The 23,668-nt window shown below is 32.7% G+C and overlaps 2 protein-coding genes across 2 annotated transcripts; both read right to left on the bottom strand.

Annotated features, from left to right (window-relative positions):
* Window positions 1-6,546: 6,546 nt before the first annotated feature.
* LOC123219634 lies at window positions 6,547-10,216 on the bottom strand. Its single transcript, XM_044641638.1, has 2 exons — window positions 10,064-10,216; window positions 6,547-7,341 (listed from the first exon to the last, which is right to left on the bottom strand). Exons 1-2 carry the CDS (start codon window positions 10,214-10,216, stop codon window positions 6,547-6,549), a joined length of 948 nt encoding a protein of 315 aa, XP_044497573.1.
* A 7,008-nt stretch (window positions 10,217-17,224) lies between these two features.
* On the bottom strand, window positions 17,225-22,784 carry LOC123219633 (ankyrin repeat-containing protein ITN1-like). The gene is made up of 6 exons (XM_044641637.1): window positions 22,674-22,784; window positions 20,499-20,983; window positions 19,937-19,944; window positions 19,348-19,871; window positions 19,154-19,237; window positions 17,225-17,737 (listed from the first exon to the last, which is right to left on the bottom strand). Exons 1-6 carry the CDS (start codon window positions 22,782-22,784, stop codon window positions 17,225-17,227), a joined length of 1,725 nt encoding a protein of 574 aa, XP_044497572.1.
* Between the last annotated feature and the right edge of the window lie 884 nt (window positions 22,785-23,668).

The raw sequence follows: 23,668 nt of genomic DNA, 5'->3' as shown, positions 1-23,668 counted from the left end.
AAGTTCCAGCTCTGCAAACCCCCTTTGGGCAGGTTTCTTCTTTCAGATTAGTGGCGTCTGCTTGCCAGTAGCCACCTGGTGGGTTTGTTGCAATCTGGAAACTCATGTTGGCAATCAAGCTGGCCGCCACCATCAAGTTGCCTCTTATTTTTTCATGGTGGTCGCTCTTGTAGTTGATGAGCCTTCTCCATTTGAAGAATGTTGTTATTATTGATTTTAACCTTTGGGGTGATTGAGTGGTTTGAACTTTGGTGGTCGTTTCTTTGATGGGATTCCTCTGTAAATTGCTTTGAGTTGTGCCGTTCCTGCAGCTTCCATCAAAGGCTGGAAAACCAGTTTTGATCAAGGAGTTCAAATCCACTCTCATTTTTGGCACGGAAAGCAAGTAGCTAGTGGTCTGCATAAAGTTCAACCAAATGGACATAATACTAGAATAGAGTGAGCAAAATGATAATTCACTACATATGTTGCGTTATACAACTAGCAAACATGAAGTGCCTGCCTGCTCTTTGGGTCTTGAGCTCGGTTCGATTTAAGTAGATCCAACTTGACCTCGCTTCCAAAGTATTCGAGTTTGACTTGTTTGAGAGGAGTCAAGTTTGAGTTTGGCTTGAGTTCGAACTCAAATTGAGCTTTGAACTCGACTCTATACCAAAATAATATTATTTTGATGCGTATTGGTCAAAACAATATTTTTTAGTCAATTTGTGTCAAATTCTTTTAAGTTTACGAATTTAACGAGTTGAACACCTTTAAAACTTAAACTCGAAAATATTTAACTCACAGACTTAAGTTTTAACTCACTTGAGTTGAGCTCATTTCGGACTCATTCTAACCTAGCTTAAATTTAAATAAACTCGGTTTGAATCTAATCGTACCTAGAATTTAAGCAAATTAAGCACGAGATAAAAAGGCTTATACCTCATACTACTGCAACATAGTAGATACTTGCAAGATAGAGTTTCTTCAAGGTTTTTGGAGTTGAGAAACTCCTCATCATCAACAGATGGCACCAATGCTTTGAGTGCATCCAAATGATTGAGCTTAACACACAAATGTAAAGCTGTTTCTCCACGGATTGGCTCAAAAATTGACTCAGGTTTTGCACTTATAAGCTCTTTTATCACCTCAACTCTCCCTCTCATTGCAGCCAAATGGAGAGGAATTCTCCCCTCTTGGTCAGTAAACATACTCACATCCTTATTTGCTAGTAACAGCTCTTTGACAATTTCGCTGTGGCCGTCAGCAGCAGCCAGGTGAAGAGGTGAGCGTTTGAAAGAGTCCAACTCTGCGACAAGTTGAGGCTTTTGGCTCACAATAGCCTTGGTGAACTCAACATGACCAAGCAAAGCTGAGATGTACAAGGGAGTTTCAGTGAAGGGAGTGAGGGAAATTTTATGGAGAATGAATGGATTATTCTGTATCAGCTGTTATCATATAATTATGTTATTTTAAATTAAAAATAAAATAATATTTAATTAAAAAAATAAATCAAACATCTGTTAAATTTAATTTTTTCATCCATTTATTCCCTCCTATTTCCATCCAAAATAAAATAAAAATATTTACAATAAACAGCTATTACAACAACACAAAATTTGCTCTGGTTTACTCTGTTTTGTTTCTTTCTTTTTGTTCTGTTTCTGGACTTCAAATGAAAAAACCAAGGGAGACCCAGATCGACGGATGGATCTGACCACGCAAGGTAGCGGCCGGTGACCGCATAACTCGCCGGAGAGTTTCGACTTACCGGAATAAAGAGACCGAGATACGAAACAATATCAAAGAGAGTCCACATTCTACAATGGATAAGAGAAATGTGTGGGTGACCTGAATAAAAGGTGAGTTTAGATTAAAATGGCTTAAGGGAACCGACACGTGGCAGAGGTTTCGTTTTAATATTCGGTTGTCAGGTGGCTTTGTCTGAGGATGGGGAAGAAATTGGAGAAGATCAGCCGTTGATTGGTTGAGAGAAGTGACCATCCGACGGTTTTTGATTTGTTCAAATGGTGGAATAAAATAGATGATCCTAACGTTTTTGTCTAGTTGATGTAAGGTGGCATATAAATCCCATCCACTTTAAGGTGGGTTCAGGTGTGGGAGGGTGTAGGAATATCCACATGGACATCCATAAACAGTCCCAAGTATAATAAAATTATGCATATATAATTAAATACATAAATGACATATCATTAGGTGATTGAATAATTTTAAATTAAAAATAAAGTAATACGTAATTATATAATAACACAAAATCATATACATAATTATATATTCAAAAGTGTGTATATATATAATATTGTTAAAATTTTATTTATTTGATGTGGATGATATAATATTAAAAGAACAATTTAACTTAAATAAAAATTTCTCATTAAAAAAAAAAAAAACAGTGAGTGATATGTTAATGTATTAGGAATTTTGTTATAAATTTTATGAGATGATATAAAAATAGACTCTACACGTTATAATAATATTTCGATCAATGCAAAATTCTATATATTTTTTATTAATAAAACTATATTTACCTACTTTAAATATAAAAAATATATGTATATTTTATGTATATTATCAAATAATTAAATAATTTCAAATTAAAAAAAACATTTAATTATATATTAACATATATTTTTATATACTAAAAAAAGATATATAAGATATTATTATTATTTATATATATATATATATATATATATATAATATATAAAATATATGAGAAATCAAAATTAGGATCTAGACTCTTAGCTAGGGCGCTAAGAATCCATAATTAATCAAACATTTATTAAATTTCCATCCAAAATAAGAACTCATAATGAAACATTAACTGATAGAATATAACAAGTCCATCAATAGATTACATGAAATTTTCTTGTTCATACATAATTTATTGATCAAATGTGTCCACTTCAATAGATAATAAGATTAAATCTGATCTTTCTAAACACTCACCACAGGCTGATCAAGCTGTTTTTTCTTCTTAAAACAGCACCATTTAGCCACAAAAATCAGCTTCTTCAACACCCACCAGCAAAATCTTATTACATGTATAAAAATTATACCGATAAGCGACAAAGCCCAAATTTCCGAGAAGACCTGAAGACACGGGCTATTCCAACCATCAAGTAAATAATCATATGGCGTTACCAAGCTTATTGAGAGAGCGTATGCATAGGCAACAAAGAGCAACGTAACCCACATTTTTACCAGCAAAATTCCCACAGAAACTCTATTCCTGAGAGCAACTCCACTAATGAGCCACAAAATTATGCTGAGCGATGCCGAGAATGAGATTGTGCTTGCGATTGTTAAGTAGTGGTACTCATCAGTGTATGCAAGAATTGCAGTTCCAGCTCTGCAAATTAACCCCTTTGGGCAGGTTTCAGCTTTTGAATGATCGGTGTCTTCTTGCCAGTAGCGATCGCTCTTGTGCTTGCTGAGCCTTCTCCATTTGAAGAATGATGTTATTATTGTTTTAAATTTTTGGGGTGCTTGGATGGTTTTAACATTGGTGGTTGTTTCTTTGATGAGATTGTTCTGTAAATTCCTTTGAATTGTGCCATTTCTGCAGATTCCATCGAAGGCTGGAATGCCATTTTTGGTCAAGGAGTTCAGATCCACTCTTATTTTTGGCACTGAAAGCAAGTACCTAGTGGTCTGCATAAATTTCAGCCAAATTCAATTAACACTAGAACACAGTGAGCAAAATGATATTCAGTAATTCACCATATATGCTGCGTTATACAACTAGCTAACATGAAGTGCCTGCCTGCTATTTGGGACTTGAGCTCAGTTCGATTTAAGCAGATCCAAACTTGAGCTCGCTTTGATATTTAAACTTGAGTTCGCTTCCAAAGTGCTCGAACTTGACTTGTTTGAGATTAGTTAAGTTTGAGTTTGGCTCGAGCTCAGATTTTAAACTCGATTCAATACCAAAACGATGTCATTTTGATGTGTATTAGTTAAAATGATTTTTTCTAATCAATTTATGTCAAATTTTTTTAGGGTAATGAACTTGACAAACTAAAAACTCACAAAGTCAATCTCAAACTCAGGCTTGTTTGAGCTATAACTCGATTGAGTTGAATTCATTTTAAACCTGTTCAAACTAAACTCGAGCTTAAAGAAGCTCGGTTTAAATCCAATTCTATCTAAAATTTAAGCAAATTAAGAGATAAGAAGACTTGTACCTCATATTGCTGTAATATAGCAGATACTTACAAGATAGAGTTCCCTTATAGGTTTTTGGAATTGAGAAACTCCTCATCAACTGATGACACCAATACTTTGAGTGCATCCAAATGATTATGCTTAACACATAAATGTAAAGCTGTTTCTCCATGGATTTGCACAAGAATTGACTCAGGTTTTGCACTTATAAGCTCTTGTATCACCTCAACTCTCCCTGTCATTGCAGCCAAATGGAGTGGAATTCTCCCCTCTTGGTCAGCAACCATACTCACATCCTTATTTGCTATTAACAGCTCTTTGACAATTTCACTGTGGCCCTCAGCAGCAGCCAAGTGAAGAGGTGAGCGTTTGAAAGAGTCCACGCACCCCTTCATCATTGTCACACATTTTCATGCACCCCATTACACTTTCACATATTTTCGCACTTGCTCGAGAAAACGCACCGTTTTGAGGATATGCCCACCCCTTTCACTCATTTTTGCAATGTTTCCAACCGTTTCGAAGAGATGACACCCTTTTTCATTCGACACAACCCACACATCTTGTATTAGTTATGTCTATCATTTTATAAATGCGTAAAAGTATATAAGTACCCATTATCATATCTTGTTTTCTTCTGTAAATCTTATTTATTACAGAAAAATTAAGCTTAATGCATATCCTTTAAAATATAAGAGATTGATATGTGAAAGCTACTGTAAACGGAGAGAAATAAGATGAAGGGTATTTATGAAATGAAAAATATCATTTGCTTAAAAAGGTAAAAATTAGTAATTATTGTCGAAAAAGATTTAAACGGCGAATCAAGTGCCTATTTTAATTAATTTCCCAATGTGTGGGTGACTTGAATAAAAGGTGAGTTTAGATTAAAATGGCTTAAGGGAAACCGACACGTGGCAGAAGTTTCGTTTTTAATGTTCAGTTGTCAGGTGGCTTTGTTGGAGGGTGAGGAAGAAATTGGAGAATGATCAGCGGTTGATTGGTTGAGAGAAGTGACCATCCGGCGGTTTTTGATTTGTTCAAGTGGCAGAGTGAAATAGATGATCCTAACCTCTTTGTCTAGCTGATGTAAGGACATGTAAATCCTATACATTTTAAGGTGGGTACAGGTGTGGGAGGGTGTATGAATATCTGCATGGACATCTACAAATAATTAAAAATATAATAAAATTATGTAAATATAATTAGATATATATAAATGATACATTATTATATGATTAAAACGATTTTGAAATAAGAATAAAATAATATATAATCTTTGTATAAAATTATATATTTAAGAGTGTTTATTATATTTTTAAATTTATAAGTTGTTTCTCAAATTGATGTAGGTAAATAATAAAAGAGACTCTAGGCATCTTTTAGGGAGAAAAAGGGTGGAGAATTTATGGGGAGTTATAAGTGTTTTGAAATAGTGTACCCCAGTGGTCACAACTGAAGTTGCTTTCTACAAGAACACATGCATAGAAATTTGGTAAGTATAAAAGAATAAGATTAAATATTAAGTAAATAAATACCTTTAAGAAGAAGCCAAAAAAAGGGCGTCAGATTCAGTGTATATAAAAGAAAAGAATAAAAAAAATTCGGAGATGAAGAGCTACACCACTGCACTTCAGGTTCAGGTTTTACTGGAGTAACAAATTATTGATGATTATTAATAGTCTTGTGAGGCACGTAAGTTTAATTAGCCACTGCATCTCATTTTATAATTTCAAGTTTTTAAAACAGTAAATGATAGCTTCAAGAATAAAAATGCTTAAATCTAAACAACAAAGAAAATATATGTGAAGTCAGTTATTAAATTTAAAATTTTATTTATTTGATGTGGGAGATACAATATTAAAAGGATAGTTCAACTTAAATAAAAATTTTTCATTAAAAGGAAATAAAAAATAGAGAGTGATGTTTAATGTTTTAGGATTTTTTTTTTTTTTTTTTGTAAATTTTATAATATGATATATAGATAAACCCTACACATTATAATAATATTTGGATCAATGCAAAATTTTATATATTTTTTTATCAATAAAACTATATGCACCAATTTTGAATATAAAGAATATCTAATCATATGATAATACATTATTTATGAACTTAAATATTATACACATAGTATACTCTTTGTTTATATATATATATATGATATAATAATAGAAATCAAAAGTAAGATTTAAGACTAATAGATAATTTAATCAAACATTTATTAAATTTCCATCCAAAATAAGAACTCATAATGCAACATTAACTGATAGAATACAACAAGTCTATCAATAGATTACATGAAATTTTCTTGTTCATACATAATTTATTGATCAAATGTGTCCACTTCAATAGATAATAAGATTATATCTGATTTTTCTAAACACTCATCACAGGCTGATCAAGCTGTTTTTTATTCTTAACACTGCAACGTTTAGCCACAAAAATCACCCCCATGAACAGCTTCTTCAACACCCACCAGCAAAATCCTATTGCATGTATAAAAATTATAGCGATAAGCAGGAAAACCCAAGTCCGTCCGTAATACTTACTAATGCCATCAAAAGTTTCATCATGCAACACCACCAAGCTCATTGACAAATAGTATGCACCGGCTGTACAAAGCAGTGCAACCCACATTCCCACAAGCAAAATCCCCACAGAAACTCTATTCCTGAGAGGAACACCACTAGTGAGCCACAAAATTATGCCGAGAGATGCTGTGAATGAGATTGTGCTCACGATTGTTAATTGGTCGTATTCTTTTTTATTGGTGTATGCATGAATTGAAGTTCCAGCTCTGCAAACCCCCGCTGGGCAGCCCTGATTAGTGGTGTCTATTTGCCAGTTGCCACCTGGTGGGTTTGTTGCAATCTGGAAACACATGGTGGCCATCAAAATGGCCACCACCATCAAGTTGCCTCTTGTTTTTTCATAGCGGCCGCTCTTGTGCTTGCTGAGCCTTCTCCATATTGATTTTAATTTTTGGAGTGATTGGGTGTTTTGAACTTTGGTGTTTCTATCTTTGGTTGTTGTTTCTTTGATGGGATTGTTCTGTAAATTCCTTTGAATTGAGCCATTTCTGCAGATTCCATCAAAGGCTGGAAAGCCATTTTTGGTCAAGGAGTTCAGATCCACTCTTATTTTTTGCTCTGAAAGCAAGTACCTAGTGGTCTGCATAAAGCATATACATGCATAACTTCAAGATTGTTCATGATCTTCCTACTACTAACGATAGAAAGACAGATAAAAAAAATATTACAAGATTCAACCGAATTGATTACAAGATTCAACCGAATTGATATAATACGAAGTGACAATTCATTATATAGTGATATAATCCTATTTTATTATCTTTTTTTAATGTTTAAAAAACAGGTTTGAACTGGCTTTAAAAAATTGACAAATTGGTAATCAAATAAAAAACAAAGTAGTTTTTTCGTATTTTTGAATTGGAACTTCAAGCGATTTTTAAATAATCTACTTTTCAGTTTGAAAATCAGTTTGGTTCGGTTATTGAATATTTTTTTAACATTCCTGCATGAAGTGCCTGCGTGCTATTTGAGTGTGCAATGATAATTTTGCTAGAATTTAAGCAAACAAATGACAAGAAATAAGAAGAACTTGTACCTCATATTGCCGCAATATAGCAAATACTTGCAAGATAGAGTTCCCTTCAAGGTTTTAGAATTGAAAACTCCTCATCATCAACTGATGACACCAATACTTTGAGTGCATCCAAATTGATTATGCTTAACACATAAATGTAAAACTGTTCTCCATGATTTGCACAAGAATTGACTCAGGTTTTGCACTTATAACCTTTATTCACCTCATCTCGCCCTCTCATTGCAGCCAACTGAAGGAATTCTCCCCTCTTGGTCAGCAACCATACTCACATCCTTATTTGCTATTAACAGCTCTTTGACAATTTCACTGTGGCCCACAGCACAGCCAAGTGAAGAGGTGAGCGTTTGAAAGATCCAACTCTGTGACAAGTTGAGGCTTTTGCGCACATAGCTTTGGTGAACTCAAACATGACCAGCAAAGCTTAGATTGCAAGGGAGTATCAGTGAAGGAGTGAGTGAAATTTTATGGAATTAATGGAACTTTCTGTATCACTGTGTCAAGGTGCTACACATCCCCTCATGCTTGCTTCATACAGAATTTGATGTCTGTTTTGAGCTGCTTCCTGAGCTTGAATCTCCATTTCTGTCTTCTCTTGGTTTTGCTGAAATTCTCTCCTTTTTGATTCTTTATCTCCAAGAATTGTAATTTAGAAAAGAAAGAATATCAACCACATGAGCCTGAAGGCGCTCTCATTAATGGATATTCACTTTAAAAAAAGCAGGCGTGTTTGTGATTTAGAAGTCTGTGCGATGAATGACGGGCTTTACTTGTCGGTTCTTAGAGAAATTCTTTTAACATATATATAACTAACAAGCTTCATTATTATAATTTTGTCCCAAGAAGTTATTTTAGAAACAAAATTTTAATTTAATTTCATCTCAAAAATTTTTTTTAAAGACAATTTAATTTTATCTTCTAAAATTTAGGATTTATTTTTCCAATAATTTTAGTCTTATCGAAAATATTATTTTAAAAGATGACATTTTAAATATGGTTCCTTAACACTTAAGATCATTTAGACACAAAAATAGACTTTATTTTTAAAATGTTACTTTGAGGATGAATTTTAATTTTGTTCCTTAAAACTTTGGATAATGGAGAATGATTGGATCATTCTGTATCAATGGTTTCAAGGTGGCTACACATCCCCTCATGCTTGCTTCATACAGCGTTGAGTGCAATTTCAGCAATAAGCTCCGTTTCCCTTGAATTAGTTTTTCTTTTCCCAATTTCTCTGCCAGTTCCGTCCCTGTAATCTCTGGTAGAGAGGATGATCAACTCAACCTCTTCTCTATTAATTGAAATTTCAACGAAATTGCCTATACCGGAAAAAATTCTTGAACCAAAATAGACTTTTGCATTTATTGTGTTCAAATACGCAGCCACAACTTTGAAATTGTTAGTGATGGGATTTGCACCCTCTAGGGGTGTTCAAAACCATTTAACCAAATTGGTTTGTTAATCTTTTAAACTGAACCGAATTTTTGTTTCGAGAAAAATTATAAACCGAAATAGAACTGATTTAAAGATTAATCGATTTTGAATTAAACCTAAAATACCAATTAATCGAACCGAATTTTTAGTTGATCAGTTTTGAATTGAATTTCAAAGAATTATCTTATTTTATTAATTTTTTTTTTTTGTAAATACTCCCAATTTTTATTCAATTTTTAAAAACGGTTCAGTTTAATTAATTGATTTTAAAAATTAGACTAACCAATAATCAAATCAAAAAGCCAGTTTTTCTATATTTTTAAACTGATATTCGAACTAGTTTTTAAATAATCTATTTTTTATTTGGTTTTTTATTCAAAATTTGATTTGGTTCGGTTATCAGATAATTTTGAACATTCCTAGCACCCACGAGAAGTACATTGAATGGTTATAAAATTCAATATTAGAAGAGGAAGAGACACAGAAAAATTAAGATATGATCGATTTTTAATGTGGTTACAAAAAAAACCAAGAGCCTAGTGATATTATTTGAATAATTTGAAGAGAAAAGCAGTGATATTACATTGATTACAATGGTTAAAAATGTGAAAAATGGTTCCAAGACGACACAAAATTATTATTTAAATTCGAGAGATTGTGGAAGCCATGGCAAATAGTAACTCATATTCCTTATAATAATTTTTAAACGAGATTTTGTATTGTGGAAGTCTATCAATAGATTACATAAAATTTTATTGTTCATACATAATTTATTGATCAAATGTGTCCACTTCAATAGATAAGATTAAATCTGATCTTTCTAAACACTCACCATAGGCTGATCAAGCTGTTTTTTATTCTTAAAACGGCACCATTTAGCCACAAAAATCACCCCATGAACAGCTTCTTCACATCCACCGGCAAAATGATTTGAGCGCATCCAAATGATTATGCTTAACACACGAATGTAAAGCTGTTTCTCCATGGATTTGCACAAGAATTGACCGAGGTTTTGCACTTATAGCCCTTGTATCACCTCAACTCCCCTCTCATTGAAGCCAAATGGAGAGGAATTCTCCCTCTTGGTCAGCAACCATACTTACTTCCTTATTTGTTATTAACAACGCTTTGACAATCTCCCTGTGGCCCTCAGCAGCAGCAAGTGAAGAGGTGACCGTCTGAAAGAGTCCAACTCTACGACAAGTTGAGGGTTTTGGCTCACAATAGCCTTGGTGAACTCAACATGACCAAGCGAAGCTGGGACGTGCAAGGAGTTTCAGTGAAGGGAGTGAGTGAAATTTTATGGAGAATGAATGGATCATTCTGTATCAATGTGTTCAAGGTGGCTACACATCCCCTCATGCTTGCTTCATACGGCATTTTAGTGTCATTTTGAGCTGCTTCCTGAGCTTGAATCTCCATTTCTGTCTTCTCTTGGTTTTGCATTTTTTCTGAAATTCTCTCCTCTTTGAATTCTTTTATCTCCAAAATTGTAATAAGAGAAAGAATATCAACTACGAGTCTGAAGGCACTCTCAATAATGGAGACTTAACTTCTAAAAAAAGCAGGCGTGTTTGTGATTTAGAAGTCCGTACGATGAATGACAGCTTCACATGTCTCGCTCTCATAGAAATTCTTGTTAACATATAAATAATTAACAGGCTTCATTATTATAGTTTTGCCCTAGGATATTATTTTTGGGAACAAAATTTTATAATTTTATTTCAAAATATTACTTTTAAAGATGAAATTTTAATCTTATCCCTTGAAATTTAAGATTCATTTTTTGACAATTTTAGTTTTGTCCAAAATATTAGAGATAAAATTTTAATTTCATCCCAAAATGTTCTTTTAAAAATCAAATTGTCATAGAATTGTTATGATTAATTTTACGAACAAAATTTAACTTTCCTCCAAAAATTTTACTGATGAAATAGAAATGGATGTTCACTTGGAACTTTGTAAACTACTGTTAAAGATGATTGAGTTATGACCTTTTTGGTTTATTCACTTCTGATGATTTTCCTTTATCCATGCAATGAGATCGCTTTTTCCTTTACACAGTTTGTTTTTTAGAAACTTGTATAGTCATTAACGCAACTGTATGTTCTGATTTCTTAGTGAAGTTAGCTTTCCATATATTTTCTTACCCCCATGATTGTCTCTTTTACAAACTGCTTCTCATTTGTATGGATTATTGATATATTTATAGATGTCAGTATCCTATGATACGTGATATATATCCTATAATACGACATAATATAAATATAACAATATATATAATGAGGTATATTGAATTAATATGATATAGTAGATGTATTATACAATATGATATATATAATATGATATAATACATATTATCAATACGAAACAATGCATTTTTTTAAAGAAAATGATAATATAGTAGGAGTGTATATGAGAAATTAAAAATTTTTAAATGTTTGTGAAATTTTTCAAAATAATGATATGTTGATTAGGTTTTTTAATAATTTATTTTTTAAAAACTGTATCATACAATACAATATGATATGATACTCAATATACGATACAAAAAATTAGGTTTTGATGCATGATACAATATACAATTCAACTATCATGATATATCTACTTAGCTTTTATGTTTGTTTCCTGTTGAAATCACTAGCTATATTTATTCAAATCTTGGTTATATTTCTTCGGTGTATCTTGATTTCTCGGCAAAGCTAAGTCGCGGACTCATCTTCTATAGTTCATGTTATGGTATGCAGCTAATTCTCTCACTTTCATGCGCTATTTTCATTCGATTTGAAATTTCGTTTTTCTTTGGATGTCATTTGATCCAAAAATTTGCTGATTAATTCTTGATTCTTTGTTTCACCATTAAGACGACTCAACCTTTTACTTTCCCTGCTAAGCAGTTAATTAACCTTTTGCTTAGAATAATAAGAAAAAATGTTTTAGTTTTGGTTAACCGTTGGAAAAAATGTTAATTGCTTTAGGCTCTCATTTGATATACCACTCCTCAATATAAAAGATTCAGGAGACCAGTGTGAAGCCTCTGCGATTCTTGATGAATTATGTCACGCTCCTCCTGTAGATTTATGTCTTGTTGAAGACACATATGACCTTTGAAATACATTGGAAGAAGCTATTTATTGTTTCCAACCATTTTAATTTTTAACTGAATGCAATAATATGTGCTGAAGCAGAAAGTTTGAAACAAATGTAAATTTACAAATTGCAGCTTGACATGCTACACGAAGAGAATGGCATCTGTTACAAGCTGAAAATTTGATAAAAGATGTTTTATATGATTTGTTCGATTTCGAAGATTAATATAACTGCTAATTTTAATTTATGATCGAATTTCTTTTCTCAAATTCTCCAAATAAACAAGAACGGAAATTTGTGTTCTTAATTCACTTCATAATCAAGAACAAATTTTTTGTCATTGATTTATAACACAATTAAGGACATAAAAAATTGTCCCCAATTCACCACATAATCAATGACAAAAAATTTTGTCAAAAATTGTCCTCAATTTTTCACATAATCAAAGATGAAAAATTTTGTCCCCAATTCATCATACAATTAAGGATGGAAAATTTTATCCTTAATTCATTGCACAATCAATGATGAAAAAAATTGTCCTAAATTTATTATATATTTAAGGAAGAAAAAGTTGCTTCTAATGCACTATACAATTAAGAACGACAAATTTTGTCCCACATTCACCACACTATCAAGGATGAATAATTTTGTTCCTAATTTTGTTCGTAATTGTGTTCCTTTTGGGACGAAATTTAATTCATTTATAGAGAAAAAATTTCATCCGAAAATGCGTATTGAGAAAACACTGTTCTGTTAACAATGATTGATTATTAAGAACGATTTCTTTTCTCATGGGTATTGTCTTTTGGTAACACGTCTTTTTTTATATTTGATCTTTCGTCTTGAGTGACTTTTTGGGATGAAAATTTTGGTCACTTTTTATGAAATGTGTTGTAGTGATTAAGGATAATTTCTTCCTTTCTTTTTATAGGTATTACTCTTTGGCAACACACCTTTTGTAATGTTTGATCTTTTGTCAATATTGATTTTTTAAGATAAATTTTTGACTTTCTAGGACGAAAATATTCATCACTATAACATCCCTCTTCAAATATATACCTTTACAGGGAATATGACCTGAAGAGACTTGTACAACTTGACATTTTAACTAAAACAACGAAATAAATGAGCATGCATTCAAACTTCATTCAAAGTGTGCAAAAAGATGTAATTGAAATAACTGATATTCATAACTAGTAACCATTGTTTGAATAAATGTTGTATCTAAAATCTAAAACTCTGATAAATGCATAAATATAAACCATAAAATCTAGACAGAAAACAAAACATGAATAACATAAAATGTGCAAATAACAGTTTTGCCCCTTAGCCTCATTTAACAAATTGGTTGGATCATTTGCTCACCTGTATGTCTTGCTACTAACGTCTACTTGCAAAACCGCAAAGAAATGCACAAGTAAAAAACACTTAGTAAGTAGGTGACGTTTCAACACCCTACATATAACAATAAATCTTATAATTGATGTTCCATTATTAAGTCTCTATGTTGTTAAAACATATGTTTTCTAGCACTCTCATTTGCCCATCTGTCTATTTTCAACACCCTCATGCCCTAAATACATAAGCTCTCTCATATACACTATTATAGCCTAAGTTGATCTCAACATGTTTGATGCCCTAGTGAAAGTAATCAACATCTCGAATGCCTACTAACTATTGTGCCCCACGCATATGTCAATCAGATTATCAGGTCAACTAGCTATGATAACCTGGTCACACAAGGAAACTGGTCGAAGTCCCTTCCTTACTACATACGCTTAGTTACGAGTATGCTAACTGAAATACAATCTTTGGATGACACCTACCACAAGCATGTATGTGCTCTATCTCGTTGACCACATGAAAAACTAACTGAACTGCCACTATCCCTTACTATGCACACCTAAATCAAACTATATAATATATCTCATGGGTATCTATCTCTTGTATAACCCTATTGCTTTCATTTATTTCAGCACTTACTCATACTACTTATGGATAACTAAGTGTACACCACTTTCTTTAACTTTTCCTATTTTCAATCCAGATTTGACTTTTCCTATTTTTAATCCAGATTTGACTTGGTTAAGGTTTGTGTCATTTGTCACATATTCAGGCACCTTTACTATGGTTGGCTAGCTTAAGTTGTTTGCTAAAGCCTTTTTGTTTCTCTTTCTTTCCTCTTCCCCTCGTTGAACATAACCTAGAGATACAATAGTCTTTTCCATTTCTTAGTACATATATGGGCGTTCTTCACCCTTGCCTTCCCCGTGTTCTTCACAAGGATGACATATGGGCATGTTATAGTTTTACATCCCCATATTCCTCACCAACTCAACACAAACATTTCATCATACTCTAACACATGCGTCCACTAATGGGGAAGCTAGACACAGATATTTGTCTTATACTACATGATCATTTGAGCTTTTCCTCAGGACGAATGTGCTGCTACTCGCTAGCTATTTCTTTACAAGGGGATACATGGGTATGTGAGCTGTCACACATGATCGTATACTACGATCTAAAAATTGTCCCTATAGGTTTCTATGAATTTTGTCCAACTTCTAGCAATCCAATAACAACCAACCAAAACACATCTCAAATCAAGAACCACATTATCATCTCTTTAATCTTAACACAACCAGCATATTCATATAACTCTATACTATTTCCACATGCTTTAAATGTAAAAACCTTTATATAATCATCTCAACATCAATCCATAACCCATAAATCTTAAACTCATGAATAAAGTTTAGAAATTCATCAAAACAGAAAATAGTTTTGCCAAAGCCACACCATCATTACTTGTCCTCCGAGGTTTTTGTTAATCATGACAAGGTTGAAGGATTTCCAATGTCCAAACTTGACTCAAACTCCTTTAGTTAGTCTATTTTTCTTCTTGGCAACTATTGTTTTGGCTATGAAAACAATAGGGATGCAAAAATACGCATATCAAGTGTTTGCACCCTTTTTTATTTTTCCGGCCGAAAATAACACATGGGCATCTCTGGCATTGCTCAATTATATAATCAAAAGTGTAATTATATACTCAAAAATGTGTACATAATTATATCAAGCATAAGGTAAAACAATACTTAATCATAAAATGATACATAATATGTACATAATTATATACTTAGAAGTGTGCCTATATAACATTGCTCTTATGAATATCTCATTCTATGATTTTGGGTCTTAAAAATAGTGAAAATAGCTTCGAGTAGATAGTTTAAGCAGCAAAAATGATTGCATCCAAATAACAAAGAAGACATATGTGTAGTTAGTCATTAAATTCGGGATTTTATTTATTTGATACGGTAAGTTTAACATTAAAAGGATAATTCGACTTAAATAAGAATTTCTCATTTAAAAAAAAAAACAGTGAAAGATATGTAATGTGTTCGGAAATTTTTTGTAAATTTTATGAGATGATATATAAAGAAACCCTACATCTTATAATAACATTTCGATCAATGCAAAATAATGTTTGTATTTTATCAATAAAACTATACATACCCATTTTGAGTACAAATATTGATACACACTTGATGGGTGTCATAATGTAATTGTATAATTTTAAATTAAAGAAAAAATAACACTTAATTGTATAATAACATATTATTTATATAATAAAAAATTGTATGCATAACATTATTTGGTTTTTTTTATATATTTAATATGATAGGAGAAATCAAATGTAAGATTTAAGACAAATAGATAATAAATCAAACATTTATTTAATTTAATTTTTTCAACTTCTTATTCCACCCCATTTCTTCTTAAAACAGCACCATTTAGCCACGAAAATCACCCCCATGAACAGCTTCTTCAACACCCACCAGCAAGATCTTATTACATGTATAAAAATTATAGCGATAAGCGACCAAACATAAACCCATGGGTTCCAGTTACTAATACTATCAAGTATTTCATGTGGCATCACCAAGCTTATTGACAAATAGTATGCACCGGCGATAAACAGCACCGTAACCCACATTTTTACCAGCAAAATTCCCACCAAAACTCCACTAATGAGCCACAAAATTATGCTGATCGATGCTGAGAATGAGACTCTGTTCACGAATGTTAATAAGTGGTACTCATTTTCGTGAGTGTATGCGTGAATTGAAGTTCCAGCACTGCAAACCCCCTTTGGGCAGGTTTCTTCTTTCAGATTAGTGGCGTCTGCTTGCCAGTAGCCACCTGGTGGGTTTGTTGCAATCTGGAAACTCATGTTGGCAATCAAGCTGGCCACCACCATCAAGTTGCCTCTCATTTTTTCGTGGTGGTCGCTCTTGTAGTTGATGAGCCTTCTCCATTTGAGGAATGATGTTATTATTGATTTTAATTTTTGGCACGGAAAGCAAGTAGCTAGTGGTCTGCATAAAGTTCAACCAAATGGAAATAATACTAGAATAGAGTGAACAAAATGATAATTCGCTACATATGTTGCGTTATACAACGAGCAAACATGAAGTGCCTGCCTGCTCTTTGGGTCTCGAGCTCGGTTTGATTTAAGTAGATTCAAGCTTGACCTCGCTTCAAAGTGTTCGAATTCGACTTGTTTGAAAGAAGTTGAGTTTGAGTTTGGCATGAGTTCGAACTCAAATTGAGCTTTGAACTCGACTCTATAGCAAAATAACATCATTTTGATGTGTATTGGCCAAAACAACAATTTTTAGTCAATTTGTGTCAAATTTTTTTAAGTTTACGAATTTAACGAACTGAACACCTTTAAAACTCAAACTCAAAAATATTTAACTCATAGACTTAAGTTTTAACTCACTTAAGTTGAGCTCATTTTGGATTCATTCTAGCCTAGCTCAAACTGAAATAAACTCGGTTTGAATTTCATCGTACTTAGAATTTAAGCAAATTAAGCATAAGATAAAAAGGCTTATGACTCATACTGCTGCAACATAGTAGATACTTGCAAGATAGAGTTTCCTTCAAGGTTTTTGGAGTTGAGAAACTCCTCATCATCAACTGATGACACCAATACTTTGACTGCATCCAAATGATTGAGCTTAACACACAAATGTAAAGCTGTTTCTCCACGGATTGGCTCAAAAATTGACTCAGGTTTTGCACTTATAAGCTCTTTTGTCACCTCAACTCTCCCTCTTATTGCAGCCAAATGGAGAGGAATTCTCCCCTCTTGGTCAGTAAACATACTCAAATCCTTATTTGCTAGTAACAGCTCTTTGACAATTTCGCTGTGGCCCTCAGCAGCAGCCAGGTGAAGAGGTGAGCGTTTGAAAGAGTCCAACTCTGCGACAAGTTGAGGCTTTTGGCTCACAATAGCCTCGGTGAACTCAACATGACCAAGCAAAGCTGAGATGTACAAGGGAGTTTCAGTGAAGGGAGTGAGTGAAATTTTATGGAGAATGAATGGACCATTCTGCATCAACTGTCATCATATAATTATGTTATTTTAAATTAAAAATAAAATAATATTTAATAAAAAAATAAAATCAAACATCTGTTAAATTTAATTTTTTCATCTATTTATTCCCTCCTATTTCCATCCAAAATAAAATCAAAACATTTACAATAAACAGCTATTACAACAACACAAAATTTGCTCTGGTTTACTCTGTTTTGTTTCTTTTTTTTTTTGTTCTGTTTCTGGACTTCAAATGAAAAAACCAAGGGAGACCCAGATCGACGGAGAGTTTCGACTTACCGGAATAAAGAGACCGAGGTACGAAACAATATCGAAGAGAGTCTACATTCTACAAAGGAGAAGAGAAATGTTCGGGTGACCTGGATAAAAGGTAAGTTTAGATTAAAACGGCTCAAGGGAAACCAACACGTGGCAGCAGGTTTCGTTTTAATATTCGGTTGTCAGGTCGCTTTGTCTGAGGGCGAGGAAGAAATTGGAGAATGATCAGTCGTTGATTGGTTGAGAGAAGTGACCATCCGACGGTTTTTGATTAATAATAAAATAGCTGATTCTAACGTTTTTGTCTAGTTGATGTAAGGTGGCATACAAATCCTATCCACTTTAAGGTGGGTTCAGGTGTGGGTGGGTGTATGAATATCCACATGGACATCCATAAACAATCCCGGGCATAATAAAATTATGCATATACAATTAAATATATAATGGTTAAATAATTTTAAATTAAAAATAAAATAATATATAATTACATAATAACACATAATTATATATTTAAAAATATGTATATATATAATATTGTTAAAATTTTATTTAATTGATATGGGTGGTACAATATTAAGAGAATAGTTTAACTTAAATAAAAATTTCTCATTAAAAAAAAAATAGTGGATGATATGTTAATGTATTAGGAATTTTGTTATAAATTTTATGAGTTGATATAAAAATAGACTCTACACGTTATAATAATATTTCGATCAATACAAAACCCTTTATGTTTTTTATTAATAAAACTATATTTATCTACTTTAAATACAAAAATATATGTATATTTTATGTATATTATCAAATAATTAAATAATTTCAAATTAAAAAAAATAACATTTAATCATATATCAACACATTATTTATATATTAAAAAAGATATATAAGATATTATTATTATTATTATTTATATATATATAATATATGAGAAATCCAAATTAGGATCTAGACTCTTAGCTAGGGCGCTAAGAATCCATAATTAATCAAACATTTATTAAATTTCCATCCAAAATAAGAACTCATAATGCAACATTAACTGATAGAATATAACAAGTCTATCAATATATTACATGAAATTTTCTTGTTCATGCATAATTTATTGATCAAATGTGTCCACTTCAATAGATAATAAGATTAAATCTGATCTTTCTAAACACTCACCATAGGCTGATCAAGCTGTTTTTTCTTCTTAAAACAGCACCATTTAGCCACAAAATCAGCTTCTTCAACACCCACAAGCAAAATCTTATTACATGTATAAAAATTATAGCGATAAGCGACAAAGCCCAAATTTCCGAGAAGACCTGAAGCCACGGGCTATTCAAACTATGAAATAGATAATCATATGGCATTACCAAGCTTATTGAGAGAGCGTATGCATAGGCAACAAAGAGCAACGCAACCCACATTTTTACCTCCAAAATTCCCACAGAAACTCTATTCCTGAGAGCAACTCCACTAATGAGCCACAAAATTATGCTGAGCGATGCCGAGAATGAGATTGTGCTCGCGATTGTTAAGTAGTAGTACTCATCAGTGTGTGCATGAATTGCAGTTCCAGCTCTGCAAATTACCCGCTTTGGGCAGGTTTTAGCTTTCGAATGATCGGTGTCTTCTTGCCAGTAGCCACCTGGTGGATTTGTTGTAATCTGGAAACTCATGGTGGCAATCAAAGTGGCCACCACCATCAAGTTGCCTCTTGTTCCTTCATAGCGATCGCTCTTGTGCTTGCTGAGCCTTCTCCATTTGAAGAATGATGTTATTATTGATTTAAATTTTTGGGGTGCTTGGATGGTTTTAGCTTTGGTGGTTGTTTCTTTGATGAGATTGTTCTGTAAATTCCTTTGAATTGTGTCATTTCTGCAGATTCCATCGAAGGCTGGAAAGCCATTTTTGGTCAAGGAGTTCAGATCCACTCATATTTTTGGCACTGAGAGCAAGTACCTAGTGGTCTGCATAAAGTTCAGCCAAATTGAAATAAGACGAGAACACAGTGAGCAAAATGATAATTCAGTAATTCACCATATATGTTGTGTTATACAACTAGCAAACATGAAGTGCCTGCCTGCTATTTGGGACTTGAGCTCGGTTCGATTTAAGCAGATTCAAGCTCAAGCTCGTTTCGATATTTAAACTTGAGTTCACTTCAAAAGTGTAGTCAAGTTTGAGTTTGGCTCGAGCTCAGACTTTAAACTCGATTCAGTATTAAAACGATGTTATTTTGATGTGTATTAGTCAAAATAATTTTTTTTAGTCAATTCATGTCAAATTTTTTCAGGGTAATGAACTTGACAAACTAAACACCCACAAATCTCAAACTTGAAAATATTTAACTCACAGAGTCAATTTCAAGCTCAAGCTTGTTCGAACTATAACTCGATTGAGTTGAGTTCATTTTAGACTCGTTCAAACTGAGCTTGAGCTTAAACAAGCTCGACCCAAATCCAACCCTATCTAAAATTTAAGCAAATTAAGAGATAAGAAGACTTGTACCTCATATTGCTACAATATAGCAAATACTTGCAAGATAGAGTTCCCTTCAAGGTTTTTGGAATTGAGAAACTCCTCATCATCAACTGATGACACCAATACTTTGAGTGCATCCAAATGATTATGCTTAACACATAAATGTAGAGCTGTTTCTCCATGGATTTGCACAAGAATTGACTCAGGTTTTGCACTTATAAGCTCTTGTATCACCTCAACTCTCCCTCTCATTGCAGCCAAATGGAGAGGAATTCTCCCCTCTTGGTCAGCAACCATACTCACATCCTTATTTGCTATTAACAGCTCTTTGACAATTTCACCGTGGCCCTCAGCAGCAGCCAAGTGAAGAGGTGAGCGTTTGAAAGAGTCCAACTCTGTGACAAGTTGAGGCTTTTGGCTCACAATAGCTTTGGTGAACTCAACATGACCAAGCAAAGCTGAGATATGCAAGGGAGTTTCAGTGAAGCGAGTGAGTGAAATTTTATGGAGAATGATTGGATAATTCTGTACCAGTGTGTGAAGCAAATACGTGAATTATTAACATAATATTTATACAAAGTGGTGCGCAAAAATATAAACAAGTGTATGAAAATATAAATGAATGTGTAAAAATACAAATAAATACGTGAATTATAAAATAAGTGCGGGAGACTATAAAGGGGTGCAAGAGATATGTTAATACCTCTCGCACCCCTTTATAATATATATTATATTAATAATATATTATATTGTATTATAATATATAATATAATATATTATTAATATATATTATATTATAATCTCCCACACCCCTTTATAATTCCCGCACATTTTTTATAATTTTCGCACCTTTTTATAATTCACGTACTCATTTGTATTTTCACGCACCTTTTTACATTTTTGTTCATCTGTTTGTGTTTTATGTACTCGTTTTGTATTTTCACACACTCTTTCACATTTTCACGCACCTGTTTATATTTTTAAAATGAGTGCGTGAATTATAAAAAGGGTGCGGGAATTATAAAGTAGTGCAGGAGATTATAATATATATTATTAATATATATTATATTATATATATTATAACATATATTATATTAATATAATATAAAAATAATATTATATATTAATATAATAGATATATATCATATAAAAATTAATATATATATATTTATATATAAAAATAATATATTATTAATATAATATATATTATAATATCTCTCGCACCCCTTTATAATCTTCTGCACCCCTTTTATAATTCTCACACCCCTTTTTATAATTCACGCACTCGTTTGTATTTTCACGCACCCTTTTACATTTTTACGCATCCGTTTGTGTTTTTATGCGCTCGTTTTGTATTTTCACGCACCTCTTCACATTTTCACGCACTGGTTTATATTTTTAAAATAAGTGCGTGAATTATACAAGGGGTGCGGGAATTATAAAGTGGTGCGGGAGATTATAATATATATTAATAATATATATTATAATATCTCCCGCACCCCTTTATAATCTTTTGCACCCCTTTTATAATTCCCACACCCTTTTTATAATTTACGCATTCGTTTGTATTTTTATGTACCTATTTATATTTTCACACACCCGTTTGTATTTTCACCAACCTCTTTACATTTTTACATACCCGTTTATATTTTCACGCAACGTTTATATTTGTACACACCCATTTTGTATTTTTACACACCCATTTGTATTTTCACGCAACCCTTCACATTTTAACACACCCGTTTGTATTTTTATGCATCTGTTTTGTATTTTTATGCACCCGTTCATATTTACACATATCCGTTTGTATTTTCACCCATCTGTTTTTATTTTTACGCACTCGTTTGTATTTTCACTCACCTGTTTGTATTTTCATGCACCTCTTTGTATGAAATTATTTTCATTACAGCTGATGAATTGTGCATGCATGCATGCACACGCCCTTGGAGAGACAAACGCACCATCCACGGACCTATGGATAGAATGACACACCTTTTAGGGTTTTCACGCACCCCTTGAGATTATAATGCACTATTTCAAAGTGTCGCACCCTTCCACACACTCCTTTAGCGTTGTCGCACCTTTTAGCCACCCTTCAGCGTTGCCGCACCCTTTCATGCACCCCTTTAGCATTGCCGCACCCTTCCACGCACCCCTTTACCATTGTCGCACCCTTCCACGCACCCCTTTACCATTGTCGCACCCTTCCACGCACCCCTTCATCATTGTTGCACCCTTCCATGCACCCTTCCACACACCCCATTACACTTTCACACCTACTCGAAAAAATGCACCGTTTTGAGGATACGCCCACCCTTTCACTCATTTTCGCAATGTTTCCAACCGTTTCGAAGAGACAGACACCCTTTTTCATCTGACACAGCCCACATGTCCTGTATTAGTTATGTCAATTATTTTATAAATGTGTAAAAGTATATAAGTATCCATTATTATATCTTGTTTTCTTCTGTAAATCTTATTCATTACAAAAAAATTAAGCTTAATGCATATCCTTTGAAACATAAGAGATTAGTATGTGAAAACTATTGTAAATGGAGAGAAATAAGATGAAGGGTATTTATGGAATAAAAAAATTATTTGCTTAAAAAAGTAAAAGTTAATAATTATTGTCAAAAAAGTTTAATTGAGTGCCTATTTTAATTAATTTCCCAATGTGTGGGTGCCCTGAATAAAAGGTGAGTTTAGATTAAAATGGCTTAAGGGAAACCGACACGTGGTAGAAGGTTTCCTTTTAATATTCGGTTGTCAGGTGGCTTTGTTTGAGGGTGAGGAAGAAATTGGAGAATGATCAGCCGTTGATTGGTTGAGAGAAGTGACCATCCGACGGTTTTTGATTTGTTCAAGTGGCAGAGTGAAACAGATGATGCTAACCTCTTTGTCTAGCTGATGTAAGGTGACATGTAAATCCTATACATTTTAAGGTGGGTTCAGGTCTGGGAGGGTGTGTGAATATCTGCATGGACATCTACAAATAATTAAGAATATAATAAAATTATGTATATATAATTAGATATATATAAATGACATATTGTTATATGATTAAACGATTTTAAAATAAAAATAAAATAATATATAATTACATAATAACATATAATTTGTATACAAAATTATATATTTAAGAGTGTGTATACATAATATTACTTTTCAGAACATCTCATTTTATAATTTCAAGTTTTTAAAACAGTGAAT

The sequence above is a fragment of the Mangifera indica genome, chromosome 6, assembly GCF_011075055.1.
Source record: "Mangifera indica cultivar Alphonso chromosome 6, CATAS_Mindica_2.1, whole genome shotgun sequence".
Lineage (NCBI taxonomy): Eukaryota > Viridiplantae > Streptophyta > Magnoliopsida > Sapindales > Anacardiaceae > Mangifera > Mangifera indica.
This window is presented reverse-complemented; position numbering and strand designations above follow the sequence as displayed.